We start from the raw sequence: 25,702 nt of genomic DNA, 5'->3' as shown, positions 1-25,702 counted from the left end.
AATAAATACTTCCTTATTATTGTATTATTTTTAGTTTAGTTTATTTGTTTAAGGGACCATGTACAAAGTTCATTGGTTACATAGTGTAAAAAGATGATTTGTACCAGATTCTAGCTAAAAGTTAATTTCCATCAACACAAATACATTTTTTTCATGTGGCCCTAATCCTCTTCCGTAAGCATTAACACTACCTGTTGCAGGGCACGGATATGTGTTGCTTATGTTTCACTGTATAGCCTGAGACGAGTACCTATTTGTGTAGTTTCTTTCCATTACTTTTTGCTTTAAAGCTTCAAACATCTACAGGTCTGTTTAGCTGCCTGTCTAGTCCGCAGTGTTGCTCTGGTTCACTCGTGTCACAAAAAACCCACGGTACACAATGGAGCATTTATCAGCTAAAGAGTCAGATATTCCCTCCAGGAGTTGGCCAGAGACATGACTTGAAATGAATGATTGACATTTGGTGTATCCAGTGCTTGCATGTACAGCAGTTTAATACACCCTAAATGGAACACTGGTTTTCTTTTATTTGGTCATTTTTGCAACAATTCAAACTTAAAAAGAAATAGATCATAAGAAAGTAGAAGAGCACAAGAGTTTGAAATCAGACGTCTAACATCTGAGGAGCTGATCTCGATGCAGTACAGTCCAACATGTCTGACGCCATCTCATCTTCCACCTATTACACATCTGAATGTGTCACACCAGACTGCTCAGGGAGGACTGACTGGGATGAGAATACACATTCTGTAAGTTGCCGGGCTGGAGACAGAAAGGAACATGACCACTAGGTCAGTAAATTGATCATCCCTCCACAATCCGACGAAGTACGTTGCCCAGACTTCCCTTTGCTAGCTGAAGGGGGGTCTTCTCCTCCTTGTTCTCAATGTAGATGCTGGCCCCATGTTCCACCAGCAGTTTAGCTGCTTCCACACGCTCCTCGTCGCACGCCAGGTGGCTGGTTAAAAAAATAATAATGCAGAGTTGTAAAAAAGTTTTTTGTTTTTTTTAAGTGTTGCCACATGCTCAATTCCATTAACTTCTATTATATTATGGCAGTGGTAAAAGTCTCTGGGACAGATTACAGTCTGCTCTGATTGATAAGCGTTTCTGGTTCTTCTGCATCTCTGTACTTTATTGCATCTAGGGAATGACGGCAACAGTTCTGTAGTGTCACTTACTACATATATCTATATAAAATATAGTCACAGCCGTACAGGAGACGGTTAATTTTAAGGCAGTTTCTAAATACGGGCTGTGTGCATTTCACTGTTGATTAAACCTTTTAATACTTTCACAGTATTTATATAGCACCACAAACTGCTTTATAATAAATTAAAAAAAAGACATGGTATCTCACTATTTAGTACGTTGGACCGGATCTATAAAGCAAATAAAATAAAAGCATATCTGGATGACTGGATACCACTAAAAGGTATGTGAAAAAAACATGTTTTTAAATTTAGGTGAACTGACCCTTTAGGGGTTTGTGTTTGTTAATTTCCCCTATAGTATTCCACTGCAACTGTATTTTTGTGCAAGCAGCCACAATGTAGTATAAGATAAATCCTATTGACACATACAGTGCTGTGTTGCCTTGGGAGTCCTGGATGTTGGTGGAGGCACTCTGTTTGAGCAGCAGCTGGATGAGCTGGTAGTTGCCCTTGGCAGACGCTCTGTGAAGGGGAGTGGACTCATACTTGTCGGTGGCATTGGGATCTGCTCCACTTTCCAACAGCAGCAGGGCAATCTATAAGACGGAAAGCTGTGTTTGTTACTCATAAGTCATTGACAAGTAACCTATTTTTAAATTCAGTGACTTTTCATGTATGTGAAATGCACATTTTCAGATCCTGCTCGGTTTCATTCATGGTTCAACATGACCTTCACTTCCACTTGGCACTTCCCCTAAGGTTAACCCCGGCCACCATCATAAGTATCAGTATCAGTATCAGTATTCAGTAGGAGTATAGAAAAAATGAAGTTAACTGGCATTTACATCACAGTCGAATACCCGGAATGAGAAGGGTCTATCTTGCCGTAACTTCCCTAATTTGCATGTGAGTCTCGTGAGAGGCCGTTTGACCGGGTATTTGTTTTTTCTCTCAAGAGAAGCCTGCAGCTCACCACTGCAAGCCTGTCTGTTGGTGAGATCAACCCTTGGAAGGCTGAGGGAGCGAAAGAACGATGATAGTCACCTCACAGGTAGTTATCACCCACAATGCATTGCTGTCTAACTAGTTTAGGAAAATACTAAACTAGTTAGATCGTATTAACGTACAACAGATCATTAATAATTCACTATTTAATCATCCTCTGCTCCACCGCCCACTTTCCCACTGCACTCTGTGTGGTGTTTGCTGTAACATAATACCAAGGGCTGAGGGGAAGTGGAAATACTAATGAAATGCAGTCAAGGTCTACAAATATTGTTATTACCAGTATTTTGTAGCCTGAAGTGTTCAGCCCTGACAAACCATAGCAACATTTCTTTTATATTAATTTATAATGTGGTGCATTGAACCACCATTGCCTTCTTAATACCACAAGTTGACATATATATCGCTGCTGATTGGGTAAAACCTTTGACACACCCACCAAATGGGAGAAAACATACCTCAAAGCCTGCTGCACACTGCTTCAAGGCAACACGTCATTCAACCGGAAATCAAAGCGGTGCACAACCTTTTCAGATTCAACACCCCCCTGGCATCACCAGGCCAGGCAAATGTGTAGTAGTCTGGGTTCATTTTCCAGGGGGCGTTATCAATGGTGCAAAGCAAAATGCATCTGGATGCAACTGAATAGACCCACAACCAATCAGAGCCATGAAACATAACTTACAACCAACTACAGCAACGAAATGGTGGTGCATGCTCAGTGGAAAAAACAATGGCGACCGGGTCGCAAACTTTATAAAATTAAAACTCAACAGTACACTAAAATGTGATTCTTCAATCATTTTATGCGAGAAAAAGTAAATACAGTAACAGAATATTGGGTCACATTTGATCAGCGCTGCATAGTTTGACAGTTTGATCTGAGTTCTGTGCACTGAACGGACCTGCAGATTCGACGGTGACGCTGTCAGTCATAGTCATAAACACGCCCCACATGAGATAAAAGGTTGTGATTGGTGCGCACAGGGCCAGGACAACTGGAAACCTATTTGTATAGGAGAGGAGCCAGATATACCTGCCAGAACAAATGAGTTTGGCAGATTCATCTGGTTCCCAGGCAACAGTTAAGCAGCAACATAAATGCAGGGATAAATTTGGAAACGGTAATATTAAAGCCAACCCAAGGAAACGATAGAAGTTGCAACCTGGGATCCTCACCTCATATCGGTCTTTAGAGGCCGCATAGTGCAAAGGGGTGCATCCATTTTGATTAACTGAATTCAGCTGAGCTCCTTTAGAAATAAGAGATTTCACTATCTCTTCTCTGCCTGCGGATGCTGCAATGTGAAGAGGGGTCCATGAAGCCTAGGAAGTAGCACATCACAGAACAAAGTGAGCTGGGAGTTTTGAGATTACTCAATACTGTGGTTGTTTACATTCTAAATCATGACATATGAATATAGTTGACATTATGATATAACTGAAATGACACCACACACACACACACACACACACACACACACACACACACACACACACACACACACACACACACACACACACACACACACACACACACACACACACACACACACACACACACACACACACACACACACACACAAAAACGGAATTATCTAAGCATACTTGTAGTGGCTATATCAATATCAGAAATACGTAAATCACCCCAGGGGGAATTATTTAATACATTATAGACCTTTTCAAAGTTGTAAACATAAACATTCTAAATGTGTCCAAGTTTGATTCCTGTTGCAGTGAATGACATCAGTTGACAGGACGTTAGCAAGGACCAGGGTTGTTGCCTAGCAATGGAATTCCATTAAAAAGGTCCTGGTTGAAAGAGAGATTCATACATACATGTTCATGTTGTAACACAATTTGCGTTGTTGCTGTTCTATTAAGACTACATGACGCTATATTGTAGTGCACAATTACTACCATTCCTCCACCCCCTCAGAAGACAAAAATACTGCATAAAAATATTTTTTTTTAAATGTAGATCTAGAACCATGAGGCCTTACATCGTCCTGCAGATTCACGTCAACTCCCAGGTAAAGCAGAAACTCCACAATGTTGGTGTGTCCAGCAGAACAAGCCCAGTGCAGAGCGGTTCTACGGTCCTGAAATGTCACAGTCATGGTTACCAACGTGAAAAGACTTCACTTGGCATTTACCATTATTTGAAACGCATGCAATCGTACCTGGTCCGTTTTGCAGGCGAGCGTTTTATCTGAGAGAATGCACTCTTTTAATTCTTCAAACTGTCCCGTGTAAGCAAAATTACAGACCTCCACATTTGATACAGAACCCTCCATTGTTAAATATACTTTAAATGTAAGACAAATGTTACAGTAGCGAGACAAGTGAAGATGCTCTGGAGTCGCTGGGTTTCGGTTCAGTTTGAACATGAACCAGGGTAGCAATGACTCAGGAAATTATGAACTCTACTTCCGCATTGGTTATTTTTCGTTTTCAAATTAAAATACCATCAGAGGCATCACCTGACAAATGTGACTATGTGATAATATTATTAATTAAGTTATTGTTCCATTTAAGTCACTTAACAATTAGCATATGTGGAAAGGGATCAATAGCGTTACAACGATGCTATCAGAAGGCAACATTGTATTTGAACTAACGTTTTACTTTGGTAGGTATAGTTTGTGTCCGGCGGAAGTAATGCACAAAGCAAAAATGGCTGCGTTGGTTGCTAAGTGAAGTTAGTGCTAACTAAATTGATGCTTGAACGTATTGTTCTTATACACGTACACGTTCTTATCTGATATAAGTCCGTTTATTCAGTACTGTCCTGGTCCATATAACCCTTATAATGGCAAATACGCTGGTAAGTTTTAAACTTTTGCTACACTTTTATGCTGATATCAACCTGAGCGTGTTGTTTTGCTAGCTAACGTGTGCTAGTTTCTAATGTCCACTTTTTAATATCGAGCAGTAGCAGTTAAACTAACGTTAGTTAACTAACTCCGCTTTACTTTGATTAATCGTGATCAGCATTTGATACGTGATTGTCACACCAGGACTTCAGGACACATGCCGACCAGTCATGCAGGTATTCCGAAGAATTTGTCAACATCTATTACGACTGCGTGGATAAGAAAAGGAGGGTAAGTGGTGTTGTTTGTTCTTTTTTTTTCCTATTTGGAAATCCTTATTTCAGATTAAGAACAAGCAGATAAGCAACAAAAATAGATTCACACAAATAAGACCAGTGTGCAAATAATACATATGCAAAATATGTATAGCTCAACAACATATAAGCAATAATACATTTAAAACCAATTTAGACATAAATAAACAATGACACATAATAGGGCAAACAGGAAACAATTCAGAGAAATGTCAATGTGCGCTCAGCTTTCCTGTTTGTTTAAAGAGTTCAACTAGCAGAACGCCAATGTTAGCGAAGGATTTAGAGAATTTTGCTTTGTGAATATGAAATTTACCAAATGCAAGTATAACATTTGTCATGTGACTTTAAGATCCGTTGCTATATGATGTCATTTGGCACAATTGCTATATCCTGACCAGTCCTGTTCTGAACACACAAAGCTGTCTCTGGTCATGATGTTTTTTTCTCAGAATCGTTAAATGTCAAAGATATGAGCACACTATAATGGCCAGTATTACGGTCAAATTTTGGGTTCACATAGATATCGGTATTGGCATATATATGCGATAAGACATTGCAGTCTAAAATTATAAAATATATTTGGGATAAGGAAGAGTGGTGCCATTACACAGTTTGGTCACCAGAGAGCATTGATAACTTAACTTTCAGCCTTAAAATGCCCCACTCAACACATTAAGACTGTCAAAAGTCGATTAAAAAATGATACAATATCCACAGCCCATAGTCTAAAAAGGTATCAACTTTTTTAAATACTAGGATTGTATCAAAGTTTTAAATTCTGGTATTGTGTAGAGATGCACCAATCCAATCTGATACGATACCGAACCGATACTACTGTTAAACGAATGAACCGTATACCTTGCTGTGTGAGTGAAGGCATCTGGCTTGACATAAACATTTAGCCTTAATAAAAAGGTAACAAATCAAAACAGATGTAAATGCACTTAATATTATTTATAACAAATAACAAAGTGTACATTGGCAGCAAAAAGAAATACATAACCCTTCCATGTAAAGTGCACTGCCAACAGATATTTTATGTAATATAAAACCCAAAACATTGAAGTGACTAGATCTCTGTAACTGTATTGCTGTGTATGATATTAATAATAAAGAAAACATTGGATTGGAATGCTGGACCTGCCTCATTCATCCGATATCCGATCAAGCTAATAAGTCAATATCTGAGCCGATATCGGATCCGTGCATCTCTAGTATTGTGACAACCCTACAACATGTATCAAATTTAATGAATCCTTATCCAAATAAAAAATAAATTAACTTGTATATTATCTAATAATGTTTCTTCCCATATATTCCAGTCTTTTTAGATTTTGGTTGATGTTGTTGTTCTTAAAAATCATTATTTACTGGCTCCTATGTCTCAGAACTTGACCCGACTCTACCTGGACAAGGCGACCTTGGTGTGGAATGGGAATGTGGTGTCTGGGCAGGACGCTCTGGGCGAGTTTTTTGAGTCATTGCCTTCAAGCGAGTTCCAAGTTCAAACACTGGATTGTCAGCCAGTTCACGGTTAGTGGGGAAATGTCAAAACTCAAAACCTGTCTTCTTCTTCTTCTAAGTAGGGCACTAAAATGTTATGCATGTTATACCGAATTAAAGTGGGAAATTTCATAGGCTATTATTGAAACATGTGATGCTCTTCATGTGAGGGTGCACTAATCCAGCATCAATCTACCCTTTCTTCATTTACAGAGCAAGCAACACAAGGTCAGACTACCCTGCTTGTGGTGACTGGTGGAATAGTGAAGTTTGAAGGGAACAAACAGCGTTTCTTCAACCAGAACTTTCTTTTGACAGCACAGGCTACACCCAACAATGACCAGCCTGTTTGGAAGATTGCAAGTGACTGTTTCCGATTTCAAGACTGGAATAACTGAGGCTCTTCACTTTCCCCTGTAAAATGTATGAACACTCAACAGCTATAATCTAGATCTTTAATTACCGATTTTGTAATAAAATAAAAAATATCATACACAACATCCTATGAAAAAATGTTTATTCTTTAAATGTTTAACAAGGCATGTGATCATAATGGAATAATAAATACAAATTGGATCACCAAACGGCCAACTGTAAAGCGACTGTCAATGTCTGCGTCCTTAAAGTTTTAATGATGCAAATCCATCAACACGATAACACACTTGAAAAATACATAAAAAACACTTGTATATTAAGATGAACTGACTCTACTTCAGATAACCTTGATACCAAATGGTACATTAACCAGTTAACTGAGGTAAAATACACACAGTATTACAACCAGATCTGACTAGCTAATGCTAATTTCTAGCAGTTGGTTAGTAGTTAAGCTTGCTCTTAAATAAATAAGGTGGCCACAACACTTCGACAAGGGTTTTCTATACAAGCAACCCAATATTTGACAATTCCATATATTAAAACATTTGCTTATCTTCCTGAGTCATTTATGTTCACACCTGTTTGTCTTACATTCTAAATAGATTGACACATAAGCATAAATAAAACAACAAAATATGTGGATAAGCAGACATGATCATCGAGTAGGTTTTATTTTATGTGTTTCTCTGGGTGGGAATTAGGGCTGAGTGATATGGCCCAAATCTATACCTGTATAGGTCATTTAATAAATTCATAACGCTTGCTTTCTGGTAATTTAACAAATAATCCATATGAAATAACCACACGGTAAAGGTCTACTTTCGTATACTCCTGTGTAAATTAAATACTTGACAAATAGAGTATTTTCTTATTTAATGAAGAACTTTAGTGCAACATAAACAGCGTGAAAGGATCGTAAAGTAAAATGTTCAAAAGACGTTAATATTGAGGAAATGCAGTTTGGCCGCTGGTTTTTCAACACCGCAATAGAACTAATACAGAAAAATATCTACGATAGACATTTTTATATCATTGATGGTGTATAGTCATATCGCCCAGCCCTAGTGGGGATATTTTTCCTCAAGTAAACATGGAAGTTTAGAAACAATTTGTTTTTATCTTGATGCCACTCCTGCTTGACTACGCAAGTACTGCAGACTAAAGGCACGGTAACATTAGTACTCAAACTGAATAAAAAAGCAATACAAGCCTCAAGTGATGATGACAGTTGTAAATATTTTCAGTGGAAGTAACAACAAAGCATCAGCAACATATGGAGGACAGATGTACAGTTTAATCAGCTACACACTGAGTGCCAGCAGATTTAAGTGGATGGCAGTTGAGTGCTGTAATGGTCTCAGACCGTTTTTATGAAATAAGAGTTGCCACTTAAGTGCATTTCTTTGACAATCAAAACTCCTACACACAATAATAGAAAGCAGCACACATGGATCAACAGCTACAACTATCTACAGCTTCGGCTTTTCTCTTCAAGACATTTCCATTTGGACGCATGTGGTACACAAACAGCATCAAAATTCAACTGGGTAACTGGTATCATTTACAGTGGTTATAGTTACAATAGAGACTCTTGGTGAAAGTGAGCAACGTTATTTCCCCCCATACATTCTCTCTATGTGGTGGAGATAATGGTTCTTTAGCTCTTTCCTCTTCAGCTTGAACGCATCTGTGACAAGACCTGTCTCCGGGGTCCAGGGCTCTGGACTCAGATGTACCTTCACTGGAATCTCAAAACGCTGTAGTTTAACTATATGGATGAAAAGTGATAGTTTGGTAAAATGTGAAATGCTCTTCTCTACTACAATATTGGTACATTTCATACAGAACATGTATAGGTGAAGATAAGGACATAAGTCAATATTATGCATAAAAATGAAGAGGATTAGTACAACCACATCACAAAATCATGAAAATACATTCTTACTGTTAGCAGCAGTAAGCTTGATCTCCTTCAGAACCTCTCCTTCCATGTCGGGGTGAGTGCAGATTTCCTCCCATTCTCCCGCTATGCCTCTTCGTTTGGCCAGTTCTGTCATCCTTTTCTGGTTGGGAACCACAAAGCTGATCACGTAGTTCTGTTCACTGAAAGGAGGAAAAATAGAAACAAGGTTGATAAAATGCTACGGAGAAAAATGTATGTGTGCCCTTCAAAAGTGGCAGTTGAATCATTTTAAATGGCTTAAATAATCAGTTGAAGTGGCATTCAAAATCCAAATCGGAAACTTTACAGTTAGAAAGGAGGTGCTGAAAGAAAGCAGTCTTAGATTGCGTTGAAGTTCATGCACTCAAGGAGTTGAAATGGACTCGATTTTAACTCCTTGAAATCAGTAGAAGCGTAGGTGGTACAATTCAAGTGAACGTCCTGAAATAATTTAGTGACAGTTCAAGTGTATGAACTCAAAGTGCCTGTTTAAGTGTAAGCACTTAAAGCATTTGGAGTAAACTGTGCAAGAACAGTGGAAGTTGTTAGACTTATAAAGGGATACAGATTTTTTTTGTTTTTTTTGTTATAACTCTGAACCCCAAAAAACATAAAAACAAAAAAATATATAAACTTTCAGTAATGACATTTTATCAAACTTAATTCCTGTCTCATTGGAAATTCATTAAAAAAAATATGAATGACTTGGCTGAGACAAACAGTCCCGGTACAAAAATTGAGCAAAACTTTGACTCATCTGCAGGCTGTCTACGCAGAGACGGGAGGACGAGAGGTTGTAGCTGCGAGGAAGTGAATGGAGTCATTCCTTTATGTGTAAGGCAACTTAAACATTTCGAAACAAATTACTGAACTGTTATTTATTATAAGAAATAATAAATGTTGATGTTAAACTATTGTAAATATTAGTAATAAATAATTAGAGACCATCTTGCAATGGGATCACACCAGCCGTGACAGGGTCGTAAAGTGGTGGGACAATGGCCTATACCCAACTTTTGACCCCACTTGCTCAGATCACACTCATTTTCAATCTCGGCCTTCATTTTGATCTCAACGTTTCCTTACTGTCTCTTGCACGGTTGTGATGCCTCCTACAGGAGAATGCCTGAAGTGGGAAAGTTGAGAAACACGCAACTTCTATTGCTGGTGTATCTTGCGTAATGTTAGCATGAGATGGCCCGGGGGTACTGGGGTGATTACAGAATATTACATATGTTGTTTGATATTTTCAGTCATTCGTATTCCTACATATGGATTTGGAAGTAAATAAAAGGCAAGTTCCTCACCTGTTTGCGTAAGCACAGATGTTGTCTATGATTGAGCAGTTTTTCAGAGCAGACTCGACTTTACCAAGAGACACGTACTCCCCGGCCTGCAGTTTGACCAAATCTTTTTTGCGGTCTAAATGAGAAGAAGAGAACATCTGTTAACAGTAGTGCTAGTGAGTTGAACCAATTTGAATTAGTATAGTAGTAGTACGTTTGTTAGTATGTAACGGTATATTAGTATAGTAGTATTTCTGATTATCAAGCAAAAAACAGTTTGCCTGTTACAACCACACTTACTGCAGAAGAAGGCTATTTAATTAAGTATGCATGTTGTGCCTTTTACAAAAAATTAGCAGATGACAGCCATGGGCCTGAATTAAGTTCAATAAGTTAGAGAACAAATATACACACCCACTATTTGTAGACAGCCATCTGGGTATATCTCTCCTACATCTCCGGTGCAGAACCATCTCTGACCTTTTTCATCCACAAAAAAGTCCTGATTGTTGCTTTGATTCCTGTAGTAACCCATGGTTACATTGGGACCGCCAATCAGGATCTCTCCCCTTGGGTTTGGCACATCTTTGCTGGTGTAGCCACCTTAGAGAAAATGTAATTACCCTGTTGTTTATCATTCTGCACTGCGAGTACAGCGTGTACCAACAGGTTTTTCAACCATACCTTCAGCCCAGTCTCGAAGTCTGATCTCACAGCAAATGAGAGGAGCTCCAACACGGCCAGTGCTGATGTCCACCACTGTAAATAAGACACAATATTTTAATAGCATATTTATTCATTGACACCATTACACTTTACTCTTCTTGCTCAACACTTTAAAGCCCAGCTTACCCTCTGTGATGGTGCCTGCTCCACAGGTTTCAGTGAGGCCATAGCCTTGACCCACTGGACAACAGAAACACACGTTCATGAATCTCTGAGTGGCTGAGGACAAGGGAGCTCCTCCAGACAACATCATCCTCACTCGTCCTCCAAGAAGTTTCTTTACTTTCTGGAACAATAGGCTGCAAAGAGAGTGCTACGTGTTTGATTTGAAATTGGAAACCACAACCACATTTCTTAAGAGCACAGGCGGAGACAAGGTGGTTTCTTACGCATTGCACAGCGGTGCGTCATAGCCCCTCTTGATCTGCTCTAGTTTATATTTGTAGCCCAGCGTAAACAGTGTCTTCTGAATGAAACTCATTTCCTGCACTTTGCTCATCACATTCTTGTTGATGCGATCCATAATTTCCTTTTAAGGAAAGGGAGAAAAAACATATTTATATTGATGCATAGGTTCAAAAAAAGAATGTTTGTAAAAGTGAGCAAACTGAGAAAGGAGGAAAACCAGAGAGGAAAGAATATAAAGCAGGATTCTTACTGGCACAGCTGCCATTAGGGTCGGTCTGAGCACAGAGCAGTCTCCTTTACTCCCCCTCTTTATCTTAGTGGACTAGGGGACAGAAACAAAACAGAGGGCACTAATTACATTAGACAGCAACAACGAGCAAGCTAATGGCAACAATGTAGGCAAGTATTAGTAACCACACCCAGGTACAGTATGTCATGTAAGGGATAATGTAGAGCGAGCAGGTCATTATTGCAAATTAAAATCCAGAGAGGATGATGCAGGACTCTGCCGTGGGGTTTACCTTGCAACAATGACCTGCTAGCTCCACATTATCCTGCTTATTACACGGCTACATAAAACAGAAATCAATAATTTGAAAAAATATTTATTTAAGTATTTGATTAATTTAAAAATGGTCCTCCAGAGTCTATGAACAGAACTGCGCCCATAGCAACAGTAGATAAAATACTATAATGGACCAGTCACAATATAGTATTCAACAAAGCTGTGAAAACCAATATAGCATGACAAGTTTAACATAATCTGGTATTGGTGCTTGATATTACCTGGTCTGACAGTGTCTGAGGGGACGAGTAGCCGATGCGACAGCCATATGTGACACAGGAGATTTCAGCTGTCATTTCCAGAACATGAGCCAGCGGCAGATAGGCTATGTAAGTATCATTAGATCTGCCACAACACAGCAAGAGAAAATAAAGGTTAGGGCCAGCAGAGACTACATGTTTTCACATATTTTCCGGTTCTCTTTCCAATTGACAAACTAAAGCAAAATGTCTCTATCAGTTGGCCTGGAAATTAAACCGATCAGCTCCCTAGTATAAAGCATGTGTAATGCCCAGTTGAGCTCGGTTTGTGAATGGAGCAGGAGAATTCAGAGCGAGTAAGTGGTTCATGTTGGTAACGTTCCTAGCCAAGAATTTAACAGATATACAAGGGTAAAGAAGATGGGTGATTACCACAAAGACGGCAAAAAAAAGAAGTCTAACTGGAGAGACGACGATATCAGTGAACTGTCTGTAAGGATCAATGCTCAAATCGCCAAACAAATTTAAGAAACAGCAAGAAACTGGCTTGCTTACAACCAAATTATGAACCGGCTACATGACCGTGGTGTAATCTGTGTCGTGTTTTGCTTCCTGCACGCTCTACCCAGGTGAGTATTTGCAGTAGGTGAGATGTGGAGATCTTCTGTTGTGTACTACATGTGAGAAAGGGCAACTCCAGACAACTCTGTGGAATGTTTGTCAGTAGTTCATCTGTGAAAACAGCTTAAGCATCTTTGAATGTTGCCCTTTGGTTCACACAGCGTACTAATACAGATAGCACAATCTCAAAAATGAACCATCCATCTCTGTGCAACTCTAGATAGCTGGCGAGTGGTGGTTATTTTAGTCCTTGAAGTCTGTCCCAGGACAAATTTATATGGAACATTTTACAGTAAGCTACTTGGCATTTTCAAAGCCAATGTTGTTTTAGTTGGAATACACTAAAGAAAACTGAGAGATGTGACAAAAGGTAAAGGAAAACCTGCTGTACAAACCATATTATACTAATATGCCGATCAATACTAAAACTCACCCAAGTCTAGGGATGCGTTCACACTGGCCTGTCATTCCTGCAATTATGTTACTGTGAACAATCATGACTCCTTTGGGCCTGCCTGTAGAGCCACTGGTGTACATCACCACAGCCAGATCGGAGGGCTGGGGCTTCACAATTTCCCTCCCCACTGAAAGACAAACAACCCATTATTGTCGTATACAGTATGTGTGAGGGCTTTAACCCCCGAAATTTGACAAAGAAGCTCAACAGAGGTGAGTCAGACAAATACACACTATTCTCAGGCAGGGCGCCCAGCTCTCGAACGGCCTGCATGCTGTGGGTGGACAGTCCTGCTGGGTAGCCTTCTGTGCTCACTTTCTTTTGGTCCACGTAGATCACATGCTTCAGTTTGGGAATTAGTGGGAGCACACTCTATACAGAAAGAGAGGACAAAGCTGGTCTTACAACAAGATGACCAATTACCGGTACATGATTCCCTTCAAAAAAAAAAATTCCTAGATCCATTTTCGCTGAAGTAATATTTCTCCAATATTATTTGGGCAGCAACTTGACCTACTAAATTTAAAAAAAGCCTGCTGGAACTACTGGAAGACCCACAAATACATGAAATCAAATTAGGAACCTAAAAAGACTGTTTGTTGTTATCATATTCATAGACATTCTTCTAATACTTTTCATTCTTTTATTCATTTCATTGTCTTGTACTTTAATTCAATCTAGGTTATACACAGAGTCTATGTGAAACCTTCTCTATTTCTCCCAGCTTTGTTTTCTTAACCTCAACCTCACACCATGGCTGCATGATATGAGGAAAATATCTTTTTGTGATTATTTTGACTTATAATGCAATTGAGATATAATTTATATATTGGTGGAAATGATCATTTTTGCGTCATTATTTTCATTGCCCTTCAAAAAAAATATTATAATGATTACAGTGGGATTTTTACGAGGATCTTCACGAAACAAAGTGTGGAAAAATCTGTCTTTATATAGAAAGCCACACCTTTGTGTAATGCAACTATGCAGTAAGGCTGAGCACCTTTCAGTCATAGACTATAATGTACGTATATAGATCTCAACAGACACTGTGCTCAGTCATTTATCCATGTGGCCGCAGACAATACACTATGTTGATCTGGGTTCCCCTTAACAGCTTTGACGTTAATGAAATCATGCATGTAATGTGTGTCATATGATGATGATTAAAATGAGCTAATATTTAGACAGAGAAGCTGTTTCATGACCATAGTTTGATCATTGCTTCTCTTGAAATCAGAGGGAGATGTTCTGATTGTTCGCCCTAAGGGATGAACTCACTTTCAGTTTAGTCTCAAGCAGTTCCACACTGGTAACTAGATGTGTGACTCCTGTCTCGTTCAGTCCAAATGCAATTGCTTCCTCTCCCAGCGTGGCATAGAATGTCACCACTGTTATGAATAAAGAACACTCAATGAGTTAAAACATTTAAACGGGTTATTATATTATTCACACTTTGTCACGGGTTCATACAGCCTTGGAAGAGTAAAATTTCACGGTACTCAAACCAAAAATGTCCAGACTCAACGCCTTCATCATCACATCTAAAGTGTTACTGTAAATCATTTTTCGAAAGGTCAGAGGATGTGCGCTTATGCTAAGAGCAGGTGGTCTCCCTCATGACAATGCACAGCGGAAAAACACACCCTGTTCATTTCAGCGCCCGTGTCAGCCAATCTACTAGATCATTTAATTTAAAATATTACAAGTATTGTTTTACATAAATGATTGTGTAGATGAAACACCAAATTATGTTGAAAATCAAGTATATTCAAATTCAAGCATATTCCAATATAAAACAGTTCAAATGAAGCGGTTTTCAGTCAAGAGATACTTCTTTCAAGACTTTGTACGAACCCAGAAGAGAACATCTGGCACTTTACTGTAATATACTTACATGGGAAATTGTGCCGGAAGCATGCCTGGGCTGTGATCATCCACTCTGCTCTGGTTTCACAAAAGATTGCTATACTACTTTTGGGCTCCTGCCCCAGAGCCGCCAGTCCACTGCCAAACTCACTGACTACAGAGTCCACTTCACTGTAGGAGAGCCATCTATACTCCCCCAGGATCAGCTAATAGGGGAAAGAGTCAACATCAGACTTCTTTGTCCTCACAAGCATCCCTTACCAAAAAAAAATATAGTAATGAGATTCCTTACCTTTTTAAATACTTTACCACTAGGTTGAACCTCATTCTCTTCACTCAGTACATCTCTGGTGCCGAGACAATTTTCTTGTCCAAAGCGCTGCACGGCATGCTCAAACAGCTTATCCAGTGTGTCCTTGCCCGGGAAGTCCTCCCTGGCCAAGGATTCAAAGTGGTCCACGGAGCGGTAAGGCCCCTCTGCACAGCCAGAAGTGGAACGGGCCTTTATCCGCTTGGACAGAGCTTTTCTTTCCCCAGCACCGGTGATGTAGTACCAGGGAAGGAAGGACAGGACAGAGTACAGCCATACCAGAAGGTGGATTGGAAAGAGGAGGATAGATTGGAGGGCAGAGTCTAACTGGAGACCCATATTGTTCTTTGGGAGAGAACTATGCAGCAGTGGTGCTCAGACTAGTTTTGAATGGTGCGCTGGTCCAAAAAAGAGAAAGCTTCCAGAGAGGGCAATTTTAAAAATCCCACAACTGTCATATAAAAATATTTGGTCCACTGTCCCCTGAATGTTGCACCTAAAGTTGGAATAACATAGGAAATACCATCAGCAACAGTTTATCAATAACATGAGAATAAGCTACCATTAATAAAACATTTTACAAGTCAAGGATTGATTTCACCCCAAAGCCAACAGCTGTCTGGGAGAGGAAGTTGGTTGGGTAACTAAGTATGTCAGCTGGCACACTTCTCACAAAAAAAACAGAACCCTGAAAAATGAATCTGAATCAAAACTACTTACAAACAGTATCTGAAAGTTATTTAAACCAAACCCTTGATAACCCCTTCCTTCACCCAGAAAGACTGCACTACACTGGCCAAGAACTAATGTATATAGCACTTGTCAGACTCACCTCCTTTTTACTCTGTACCAAAGAGCCTCTTTGCCTTTTAGCTTTCAGTTGCTCGATTATATGTGTGACCCTCAATGAGGGTGTGTTTCAACTGTGCAAGTTCCCTCCCTTGTAGGGTTTGCACTGTCTGTCTTTCAACAATAAAGAGTAGGTTATCGGAGAGGTCAAGAAGGAGTGAAGCAGTTAAGACATAGCCCCTCTGTCAGACCAGCCACTGTCCAATGACCGCAACCCTGTGAGTTATGCTGAAGAGCATTGAGCTGCGGACAACCAATGACAACACTCTTGAAGCTCACCCCACTCAGTGGTCAGTGAAAGGCAACTCTAGGACAAGCTCAGCCTGAACCTCACAGTGGACGATAGATAAAGGGTGCAAAACAGATCCACTTAGATGTTGTACTTTTAATTAATTTTTTCAACATCACAGTAAATAACACCAAATATTCTTTATAGCCTTTGATAACACCCACCGTGATAAAAACAGCTGAGAACAAGAACAGGAATGAAACAACTACACTATGTGTGATTAAGTAATTGTAAGGCACAGCCCTCACGTCGAACCTACTTTCATGTTAAGATATTAAAAGATAGTAGGTATTAACATAACTGTTACTATCTACTCTGCTACACTATCTAATTTATGATAAATAAAAAGTCAGGAGTGTACTGGTGTGACCATCCCTCCTTGCCTTGACTCACATTCCAGTGAATCATAGCTCTAATGTACGTCACACATGTCTGTATATCTAAAAAAAGACAAAAACTGGATGTTCTTCCTAAGATAAATATTGGGACGGTACGTTTGAGTACCATAGGTGTTGCTTAACCCTTAACAGAATGGTGGAATCATGTTGACCACACAACACTCTTGTGTAATAACAGTTTAAAGCATACCGTCTAGTATTAAGTAGCTGTGAAACATTGTTCGGTGACTAGTCTTTCTAGTTTGTTTCGTGAATAGGATTACTATCAACGAAAGGGACACGAAATTTGAGTTAATTTGGAAAGCACCGGTAGTATGCCTGGAGAAAAAGCAAATAGTATCTCTTATGATGAAGATGGCATGGTGTGATAGACCCAACAAGGTGTATCGGACTTCATAATGTTATTCTTGGGACGATTAGTCAAAATTCCCAGTCATATACTCATCACATGTGAATGAATTATTTCCATGGCAACATAACGCAGCAATTTCAGGAGGGATTTTACTAATGCAACGCATATAAATTACGATTGTATACCAGAAACAAAATACCTTAATATGTCTGAAACAATAAAAGCTATAACTAAATAAAACCCACAGAGAACTGTCTATCTTTAAACTAATACGACACGTGAGAGCCTACTTCAACCACGTTCTTAACGTTTATCTGACACAATGGCTGAAGAGCGCGAGGATGATGACAAAAGACACAAGCAACCGTCACCAAGTTGATTAACGTTAGCTTCTTAGGATGGAGCTAAAGCCAATTCAACAGTGCCAACACGAATTAACCCCAACAGAAATCTACAGACGGATAAAGGCAGTAATGAGATTACAGGGAGCCGCTAGAGAGTGATACCCTGGCAGGCTGGGGCGGCATTCTTACCTTCAGCGGCGAAAAAACTCGGTCAGTCGTGTCTCTCTTCCTCAAAATGACCGAGAGTTACCTTTTTCTGAGATGCTAGACCCGGAACTACTACGTCATCTGATTCCATATTTCTAGACCAATGGGCAGCCGAAGTGGATTTGCCCCATCTGCCCTCGCTCACTCCATCCTCCCACCACACCCCACCCCCACTCGTCCGCTACAGGGAACAATATCTAAAAGGAAGTAAGTGCTTCAAATGTTATTGACCTGTGCAACATTGTTTGACACGGGTGTCTGCGTATTTATTCATTTTTGTTGGCCCATTGATGACTTGAATATTTGATTAAATGTGTGTATTTGGTGTAATCTTAGGCTATCGGTCGGCGAAAGCCGAACAAAACATAGGCTGCTGATTTATTAAAGTAATGTTATTTTATTATTATTATTATTATTATTATTATTATTATTATTATTATTAGTAGTAGTAGTAGTAGTAGTAGTAGTAGTAGTAGTATCAATACATGTATTTCTGTACTTTATACGTATACATTTAATTAGTAAATTAACCCAGGACTTGCAAGTAGCCTATACGACCCCCTCCTTGTCTAAACTAAACATACTTTGAGTCTCATGTTATTCTTTTTTTAAATGTTTTAAATGCAAATATAATCTCAAATGTCGTTTCAAAGTATACTGTTTCACTGAGATCCTCAGTATATCGCACTGGGTGCTTCAGGTAACACCTCACACTAGTGTAAGTTACATATTTGACCAAACGACTTTTAACTACTTCACAAAATGCAAACATAGTGACAACGGTGTAACTCTGGCAAATACGTCGATTTGTTGTCTTCCATTTGTTACATTGGATATTTACATTCTGCTGCAGTGAGTTTAAATTTGATACATTTGCAAATGTGTTATTTAAAAAAAAAAAAAAGCATATACAGTGTACTGTATTGTAGGCCTTTGCATTAAAATAGTGGTCCTAATGTGTTCGTGTCGATGTCGCCCTCAAGTGGTTGGAAAATAGAAATAACTTCCGAACAGGAAACTGGAAAGGAACTGAAAGTGTAAATAAGCCTGTGAATGTTCTCATTCGTCCAGGTCATCGTTATCCTTAAAGCAATTTCAGTCAAAAACAACTGGACTGGTTGTTTGTCTAGGAAGACGTTTCACCTCTCATCCAAGAGGCTTCATCAGTTCATGTACGCATCTGACCAGGCTGGGACTGGTCCAACGAACTGGTGTGGAGATCCAGGTATTTAACCTCTCACAAGGCCGATGATGTGAAAGTGTAAATAGAAATACATAGTTTCTGATTTTATCATTTAAAATGAATTCTCCTCATGAAACACATTTTAACATGTTTTTGAAGCAGTTCTTTTTAAAGCAACATTCCTCCTTACTTTTTATTGTTTATATTTTCAGTGGAAATAATAATATGAAGAATTACTTGTATTAATATTAATATTATTCATGTTACACACACACAGGCCCGAAATACACACACATGCACAACCAGGACCTATATACATGCAATTAATGGAGAGCTGTCAGAACGAGGGGGCTGCCAGTGGACCGGCACCCCGAGCAGTTTGGGGTTCGGTGCCTTGCTCAACAGCACCATGGCAGTGCCCAGGAGATGAACTGGCACCTCTCCAGCCAAACAGACCAGATTTATTTTTTGTCTTAAACATCTTTATCAACAAAACCAATGCGCATGATTGGGTAAGGGATACAATAGGGTTTTAACTAATGAAAAAAACAGCCAAAGTACCAACCGAGTAAGATCTTTGGGTCACATCCTCAGGAATGATCTATGTGATGATGATGCAGCGCCTGTGTTGCAAACTGTGCACAAGCCAATATGCTGGCACGTGCATCTCGTATCTTTTTTAGAGCCTACGACACTCACCCACTTGCGGTGAAGTTATAGTAAAGCAAAATGAAAGAGCTTCAGGTGGTAGGCCTATTTAATGATGCACTCAAAATCTTGCTCAAGATTCCAAGCTGTACAGGTGCATGTTTGTGACTAGTAATGGCCCCACGTGTCGTGATGTGTTGATTAATGGCATGATGAATATGTTGATTAATTGGTACAAAAGTTAACTGTGAGCCTACACAAACAGACACAGTGTATCCCCCAAAATGCTAATCGATTCTTGGGCTACACTTAATGTCGCTAAAGCCCTAATTGATTGTTGTGGATCACAGATCTAGCTGTGGCGAGCTCTTCATGAGAAACGTGCACACACAGTGCTCCACACATCGCAACGCCTGTAGGGGGCAATGTTGTCGAGTGGGTAACCTACGAGATGGCGCTTGTTTTGTGAACCAGAGAAGCCCTAGATACTAATTTTCTTAATGGCATTGTTGACCTATAATGTTCATTTCTTGGCCATTAATTTTGTCCCGTTAAGCCAAAGACACATTCTGTGCTGCAATAGTCTGCATAGCCACTTGATGATAAGCTGCGGAGGGTATCACATGTGAGAATGACAGGCTGATTGTAACGTCAAAACTTCCCTTTGAACCATGTACTTTCTCCTGTAGCGTAAAATAACATTGCAATATGGTCTTTAAAATGATTTTGATCGATCAACAGTATTTTTCCCCCCTCACTCCATTGTTATGGAGAACTTAAGTCTCAATAAATAAATAAATAAATACAAGAAATGAATGCCTAAATAAATAAATGCATGGATGGATGTATAAATAAGTGAAATAAATACATGAATAAAATAATAAACAGATGCCTTACACTTATTTATCACGCATTTATTCAATTATTCATATATCCCTTATTTATTTATTTACTCATACATTTATTTATGCGTTTATGTTTTATTGAGCCTTAAATCGTGTTTAGTCCTCCGTACTTGTTACCACCGCCCCCACGAGCTGTCTTTTACAAGAAAACACACGCACCCCGCAGCCGTTGCCCCACGTGTCTCATGGCTGTTGCACAAAAACATCACGAGTAGCTGCTGCAGTTGTGAGCTCTACAAATACAGCACATGGTAGCGATTGGCAGCAGCTTGTAGCGACGGACACCAACTCTGAGCTTGTGTGAATACTTAGTTCACAAGCTATACGTTGCGTAACTTTACCAACTTTTAAGTAGTTAGTTTTTGTCCAAGGTAGAGTGCGAGCGTTATAAAGTGATTTTTCGAGGAATCTAAAAAAAACAATATCCCTCCGCCTGCAGCAGCCAAGCAGAAGATAAAAAGGCGAAAGATTTATTCGATCTGAAGAGTGACCTCGCAGCCAAGCAGAAGATAATATGTCGACTGGCGCAAAAAGCGACGTGAAAGGCTGCCCCATCCCCACCAGGGTGCTCACCCTGAAGGACTGGTCCCAGCTACCCGACTGTTACAGCCAGACACCCGGGGGAACCCTCTTCTCCACCACGCCTGGAGGTAAGAACTGTGGTGTGCAGGGCTTTCTCTCGACATTTCTCCAGGGTTTCATATTTAATCTGCTTTTGTTTTTCAAAAAGCTTCCACAGCCCGGAACTTAACGTTAACATAAAAGGGTGACTTACTTCTTTAAGTTTAGCTGTAAGTTTGTGCAGTGCTACGCGCATATGCTCACGTCGACAAGCTCTCGCGAGAAGTTATAAACAATAGAAACTTATAGAAAACACCAAAAAATAACCATAAATGTAAACTATTGGTAACCTAAAACAGGCTAAAGTTGGGTGAGTGTCTTGTTGCTCGCATTCTGCAGTGACAGCTGGCTGCAACACTTATAGTAACCTAGTTTGGTGGAGTGAACCAAATAGAACCGAGAAATACTTTTACATAGATTACTCATAAATAAGTAGTATGCACGCAGAAAGTTCTCACCACTTAACTTATTTAAATTTAACCAAGTTTCAAATTGCAAACAAATAAATACCACATTAACAGTCATGTATATCTTTTCATATTCATTGTTGATATAGAACAATATGAACAATAGTTTGTAACTTTGACTTGCATATGCACATGATTACTGACACAAACGTGACGCACATTTGAACAAAGTTAGTAGTTGCTGCATGGAAAGCAATGCTGTCTAAAGACAACAAGAGCTGCCTTACTCGTGACTTGTTATTTAAAGAGGGTGTATGTGCCCAGCTCCCAGAGCAGCAGACTGATTGGCCTCTGCTGCTGGTGGAGGAGTTGGAGGCCGCCCTATCCCCACTGCTCTCTGCTTTGCATTTCAGGAACTGTAAAGAACATTCTGTACAAGTTAAGAGGAGTAGGGAAAAGGAAATGTTTAATGCATAGGGGACCAGGAGCTGTTAAACATGGCATAGGAACCTGTATTCTACTTTTTGTGCAACACATTTAACTCCGCTTTGGCCATGCTATGTGTTGCTACTAGGCTGACTGCTCCACACTCTAGTGCTGCCTTGCGATGCATTGCATTATATCTTGCATTGCAGCCCCCTTTCCTCGCCCCAATACTCTCTCTTCCCCCTCTGCTTAGCTTCCCTTTGTCCAGGATGAACTGTTCACCGCAGTTATTACATAACATATTTTTCCTCGTGGTGAGGTTGGGCAGGTTCGAACTCTAATAAAGAAGCAGCAGTCTGCTCCTTGACTCGGTCATGTCCTGGTCAAACTTATCGCAACACGCCATTTATGACACTGTTTTCACTTGGGGTTGGCCTAAGTCCACATGTTGCCAGACATGAGACGTGTCAAGATGTTTTTAGATGTGGAAAGAGGCAGGGTTTGTGTGTGTTGAGCTTTACGCTTCAATTATGTCACCACTGTGAGAAAACTCGAGGAAAGCCGTTCTTGGATAGACACCTAAGCTTGTCAGATCTGCCTTCAATGTTAAAGATTTTACCCAGAACATGTTAATTTAATCTCAAGGCCTCTTGCTTCAAAACAGAATGTTATGTCCTGTCCTCTGATTTCCAAGAACTCATTGCAGTGGCAGCCCTTAGCCCTCCCCTTCTGCAAGCACACAGAGCCCTACTTTTCCCACTCAAATCCTCCAGTAGAGGATAATGATGCAAACCTCCCCAGATGTTCACTTTGCAAAGATGTTCTTATTATAATTAGGCTATCATACGTTAGATATTCCAGCATTTGCTCTGTTGGGCTTGTCCTCAGAGCATTAACTAGTGAGATTTGATGTTTGTTTACTTTAAGTCAAACGACAGATATGTTTTTTTCTCTCTCTGTCAAACACAGGTACTCGTATCATCTATGACAGGAAGTTCCTTTTGGATTGCCGAAACTCCCCTCTCGCCCGGACCCCCCCATGCTGTTTGCCTCAGATTCCAGGGGTTACCGTACCTGCTACACACCCTATTGGGAAACTGCAGGATCTCAAAGAAGAGGTAGAGGAAGAAGAGAAGGACAATGCAGGTAAACATACTATTGAGTTTTTTTTTTTTTTTTTTCTTCTCTGAGCTTGACTAGTGTTATAGAGTGGATTTGACTTCCCCGTTCATACATCTTTAATGTTTATTGCGGTTTTACGGACACCCCCCACAATGCACAGTTTGGTAGCTCTAGCCAATAGCACTACACATATCAGTTTCCTTATGCATATAATGCTTTGCCAGCTGTGATCTTATGTACTTTCAACCTATGAGTTGTCATTTTACATCGTCGTAATTTTTTCACACATGTGCTAAGAAAGCAGATAGGTGCAGCATGTGTTCCTCCAGTGCCATGCCTACATTTTTTGCAGTTGTGCGCTGTCGAGGACTGGAGCAGGATTGCCCAGTCATTACTGCCATGTGCTAGTTTAGTCTTTCAGTTGCTGTGGCTTCATAGGCTTTTAAAACTAGGCTAGTGGCTTATTACTCAACAATCAGTATATATTTTACACTGTATAAGATTTTTATTTTTACCATGTCAACTGTTAATGTTATTGCTGAGGGGTTAATAATATATTGGCATTTATATTGCCAATATATGGGCTTACTGGCTTTTCTGTGTCTGATAGCCGTCTCCAGAGGATAAAATGATTTGATGGAAATAAAATGCCTTCTTTTGGCAATAATTCATGGCAGTGTAACAAAAGGTTAGAGCTCATGGGCAAGTTGAGGCAGTTATTTATTATTGAGCGAAATACGTCAATGCATCAATCTGTCCCTCTCCATTCTTCCTTTCAAACTAAAGACCATGGGGATTAGTGTTCACCACTTTGTCTCTCGTCTGGGTTGGTAAACACACAGGATATGCCACGTGGTCTGGATTTGCTAGCTCCACCCATTTAGTTAAATGTCTTGTTTTTGTTCTTGTCAGTAATGAATGCATTGATAAGGTCTGTACTTTGTCATCTCTGTAGTCAGTAAAGGTGTGGCTGTGCTTTGGGTACAAACATGAATGTTAACTGCCAGCTGATTGGCAATGACCTCCCCCTTTTTTTAATCTTAACTGTTTCCTCTCTCCCTTTTTCAACAGATGACAACCAGTTTGAGATGGACATCTGAGCTCCAATATTACCTCCTGTGGAGAATTATGAGTTAAAACACCTCCAAGGTCATTAATGACTGCAATGCATTACATAGAAAGCTTTTTTTCACTCTTTTTATAATTTTTTTTTTTAATAAAAGGCTTATATGAGGAACGAAAAGGAATGGAAATGTTAGAAAATTTTAGGGTGTTTTTGACCCTAAAAAGTATTTTAAGCAAGGAAAGGATTGGTTGCTCACTCACTTCAGAACTGCAGCAGGATTGAAACAAATCCATTTTGATTTAACCTTTTTTTTTTAAAATCTTTTGTAAATAACATTGTAAAGTGTAGCCTATTTTTTAAGTTGAGGGATATAAGATGATTACTTTAAGACATGAAGAGTTTTTCCACTGCAGGCATGAGTTGTTTTATTGTATTCCACCTCAACCAACCCCCAAAAATGGATGGCTAACTTTCTTGGTGATAGGCAAACTAGTGTCGCCTAATATTGGGGGCACGAGCCTACTGAAAATCAGCTCTTACTCTGTTTTCGTATAGAGGCATAAGCTGAAATGTTAATAATTTCAAATAAAGTCTCTTCAGACCGTCAGCATTCGCTTGTATGAGTTTTTTTCTTTCATGAAATGTAGCACATTCTATTCAAGTTATGTTCAGGACATTGTTACTCTTTGCAACTATGATGTGTTATAACAATCGAATTATCTAATTTCGTTGCATCTTAGCGCTACATGCTGATGTGCCATGTTCACCTTTTAAAAATAGTGTACCATTTTGTAAAGGGTAACTCCACCATTTTTAAAACTCATTAATGTTTCATTAATGTGTCCCAAATTCAAAAACTAAAGCGCTAGAACTCAAATTTGTTATGTCATAAAGTATAAAACGTGGAGCTGCTCCATCGACAATTAAAGTGTAACAGATGTTAAGGGTGACACAGAGCACCCAGAGAAATGGTGAGCACATTTTCTGTTTCCCAGTCGAGAAAACTACAACAGAATTAAGCTCATTTGGGTATAAAAATAAAACAAACAAAATCCCATTGTCTATGGAGCAGCTCCAGACTCACTACAGTATAAGACCCCTTCTGGTTTCAGGCTTTTAAGAGTGAGCATCTCATGTTCAAATACATTGATTGGCCACAGAAATAACATTGGAATTCTAAATTTAGGTGGTGTTCCCCTTTAACACCCAGTCCATATGTGGCACACCGATAATACAGGTGTAGTGTAATTAACAATTTAGTCTACCTTACATTTTTTTCAAGTTCTTAGTAAAATGAGAAATCACAGTGAAATGATAAAGTACTTTTT

The 25,702-nt window shown here is 39.5% G+C and overlaps 4 protein-coding genes across 4 annotated transcripts; 2 read left to right on the top strand and 2 right to left on the bottom strand.

Annotated features, from left to right (window-relative positions):
- Positions 1-163: 163 nt before the first annotated feature.
- On the bottom strand, positions 164-4,534 carry psmd10 (proteasome 26S subunit, non-ATPase 10). The gene is made up of 5 exons (XM_083915037.1): positions 4,343-4,534; positions 4,163-4,261; positions 3,339-3,485; positions 1,584-1,750; positions 164-958 (listed from the first exon to the last, which is right to left on the bottom strand). The coding sequence occupies exons 1-5, from the start codon at positions 4,454-4,456 to the stop codon at positions 805-807; spliced, it is 681 nt and encodes a 226-aa protein (XP_083771163.1). The 5' UTR covers positions 4,457-4,534; the 3' UTR covers positions 164-804.
- A 305-nt stretch (positions 4,535-4,839) lies between these two features.
- Positions 4,840-7,330, top strand: nxt2 (nuclear transport factor 2-like export factor 2). Its single transcript, XM_083915535.1, has 4 exons — positions 4,840-4,986; positions 5,180-5,266; positions 6,681-6,825; positions 7,009-7,330. The coding sequence occupies exons 1-4, from the start codon at positions 4,972-4,974 to the stop codon at positions 7,191-7,193; spliced, it is 432 nt and encodes a 143-aa protein (XP_083771661.1). The 5' UTR covers positions 4,840-4,971; the 3' UTR covers positions 7,194-7,330.
- acsl4a (acyl-CoA synthetase long chain family member 4a) lies at positions 7,296-18,019 on the bottom strand. The gene is made up of 15 exons (XM_083915534.1): positions 17,979-18,019; positions 15,540-16,053; positions 15,276-15,453; positions 14,660-14,769; positions 13,612-13,750; positions 13,355-13,505; positions 12,322-12,445; positions 11,786-11,857; positions 11,517-11,656; positions 11,254-11,426; positions 11,086-11,160; positions 10,816-11,004; positions 10,423-10,537; positions 9,119-9,276; positions 7,296-8,941 (listed from the first exon to the last, which is right to left on the bottom strand). The coding sequence occupies exons 2-15, from the start codon at positions 15,894-15,896 to the stop codon at positions 8,784-8,786; spliced, it is 2,139 nt and encodes a 712-aa protein (XP_083771660.1). The 5' UTR covers positions 15,897-16,053; positions 17,979-18,019; the 3' UTR covers positions 7,296-8,783.
- A 2,931-nt stretch (positions 18,020-20,950) lies between these two features.
- Positions 20,951-24,981, top strand: eif4ebp3l (eukaryotic translation initiation factor 4E binding protein 3, like). The gene is made up of 3 exons (XM_083915103.1): positions 20,951-21,382; positions 23,156-23,332; positions 24,380-24,981. The coding sequence occupies exons 1-3, from the start codon at positions 21,247-21,249 to the stop codon at positions 24,406-24,408; spliced, it is 342 nt and encodes a 113-aa protein (XP_083771229.1). The 5' UTR covers positions 20,951-21,246; the 3' UTR covers positions 24,409-24,981.
- The last annotated feature ends 721 nt before the right edge of the window (positions 24,982-25,702 follow it).

The sequence above is a fragment of the Echiichthys vipera genome (genome assembly GCF_963691815.1).
Source record: "Echiichthys vipera genome assembly, chromosome: 6".
NCBI lineage: Eukaryota > Metazoa > Chordata > Actinopteri > Perciformes > Trachinidae > Echiichthys > Echiichthys vipera.
Note: the sequence above shows the minus strand (reverse complement) of the source record. Positions and strands in the feature narration are given on the sequence as shown.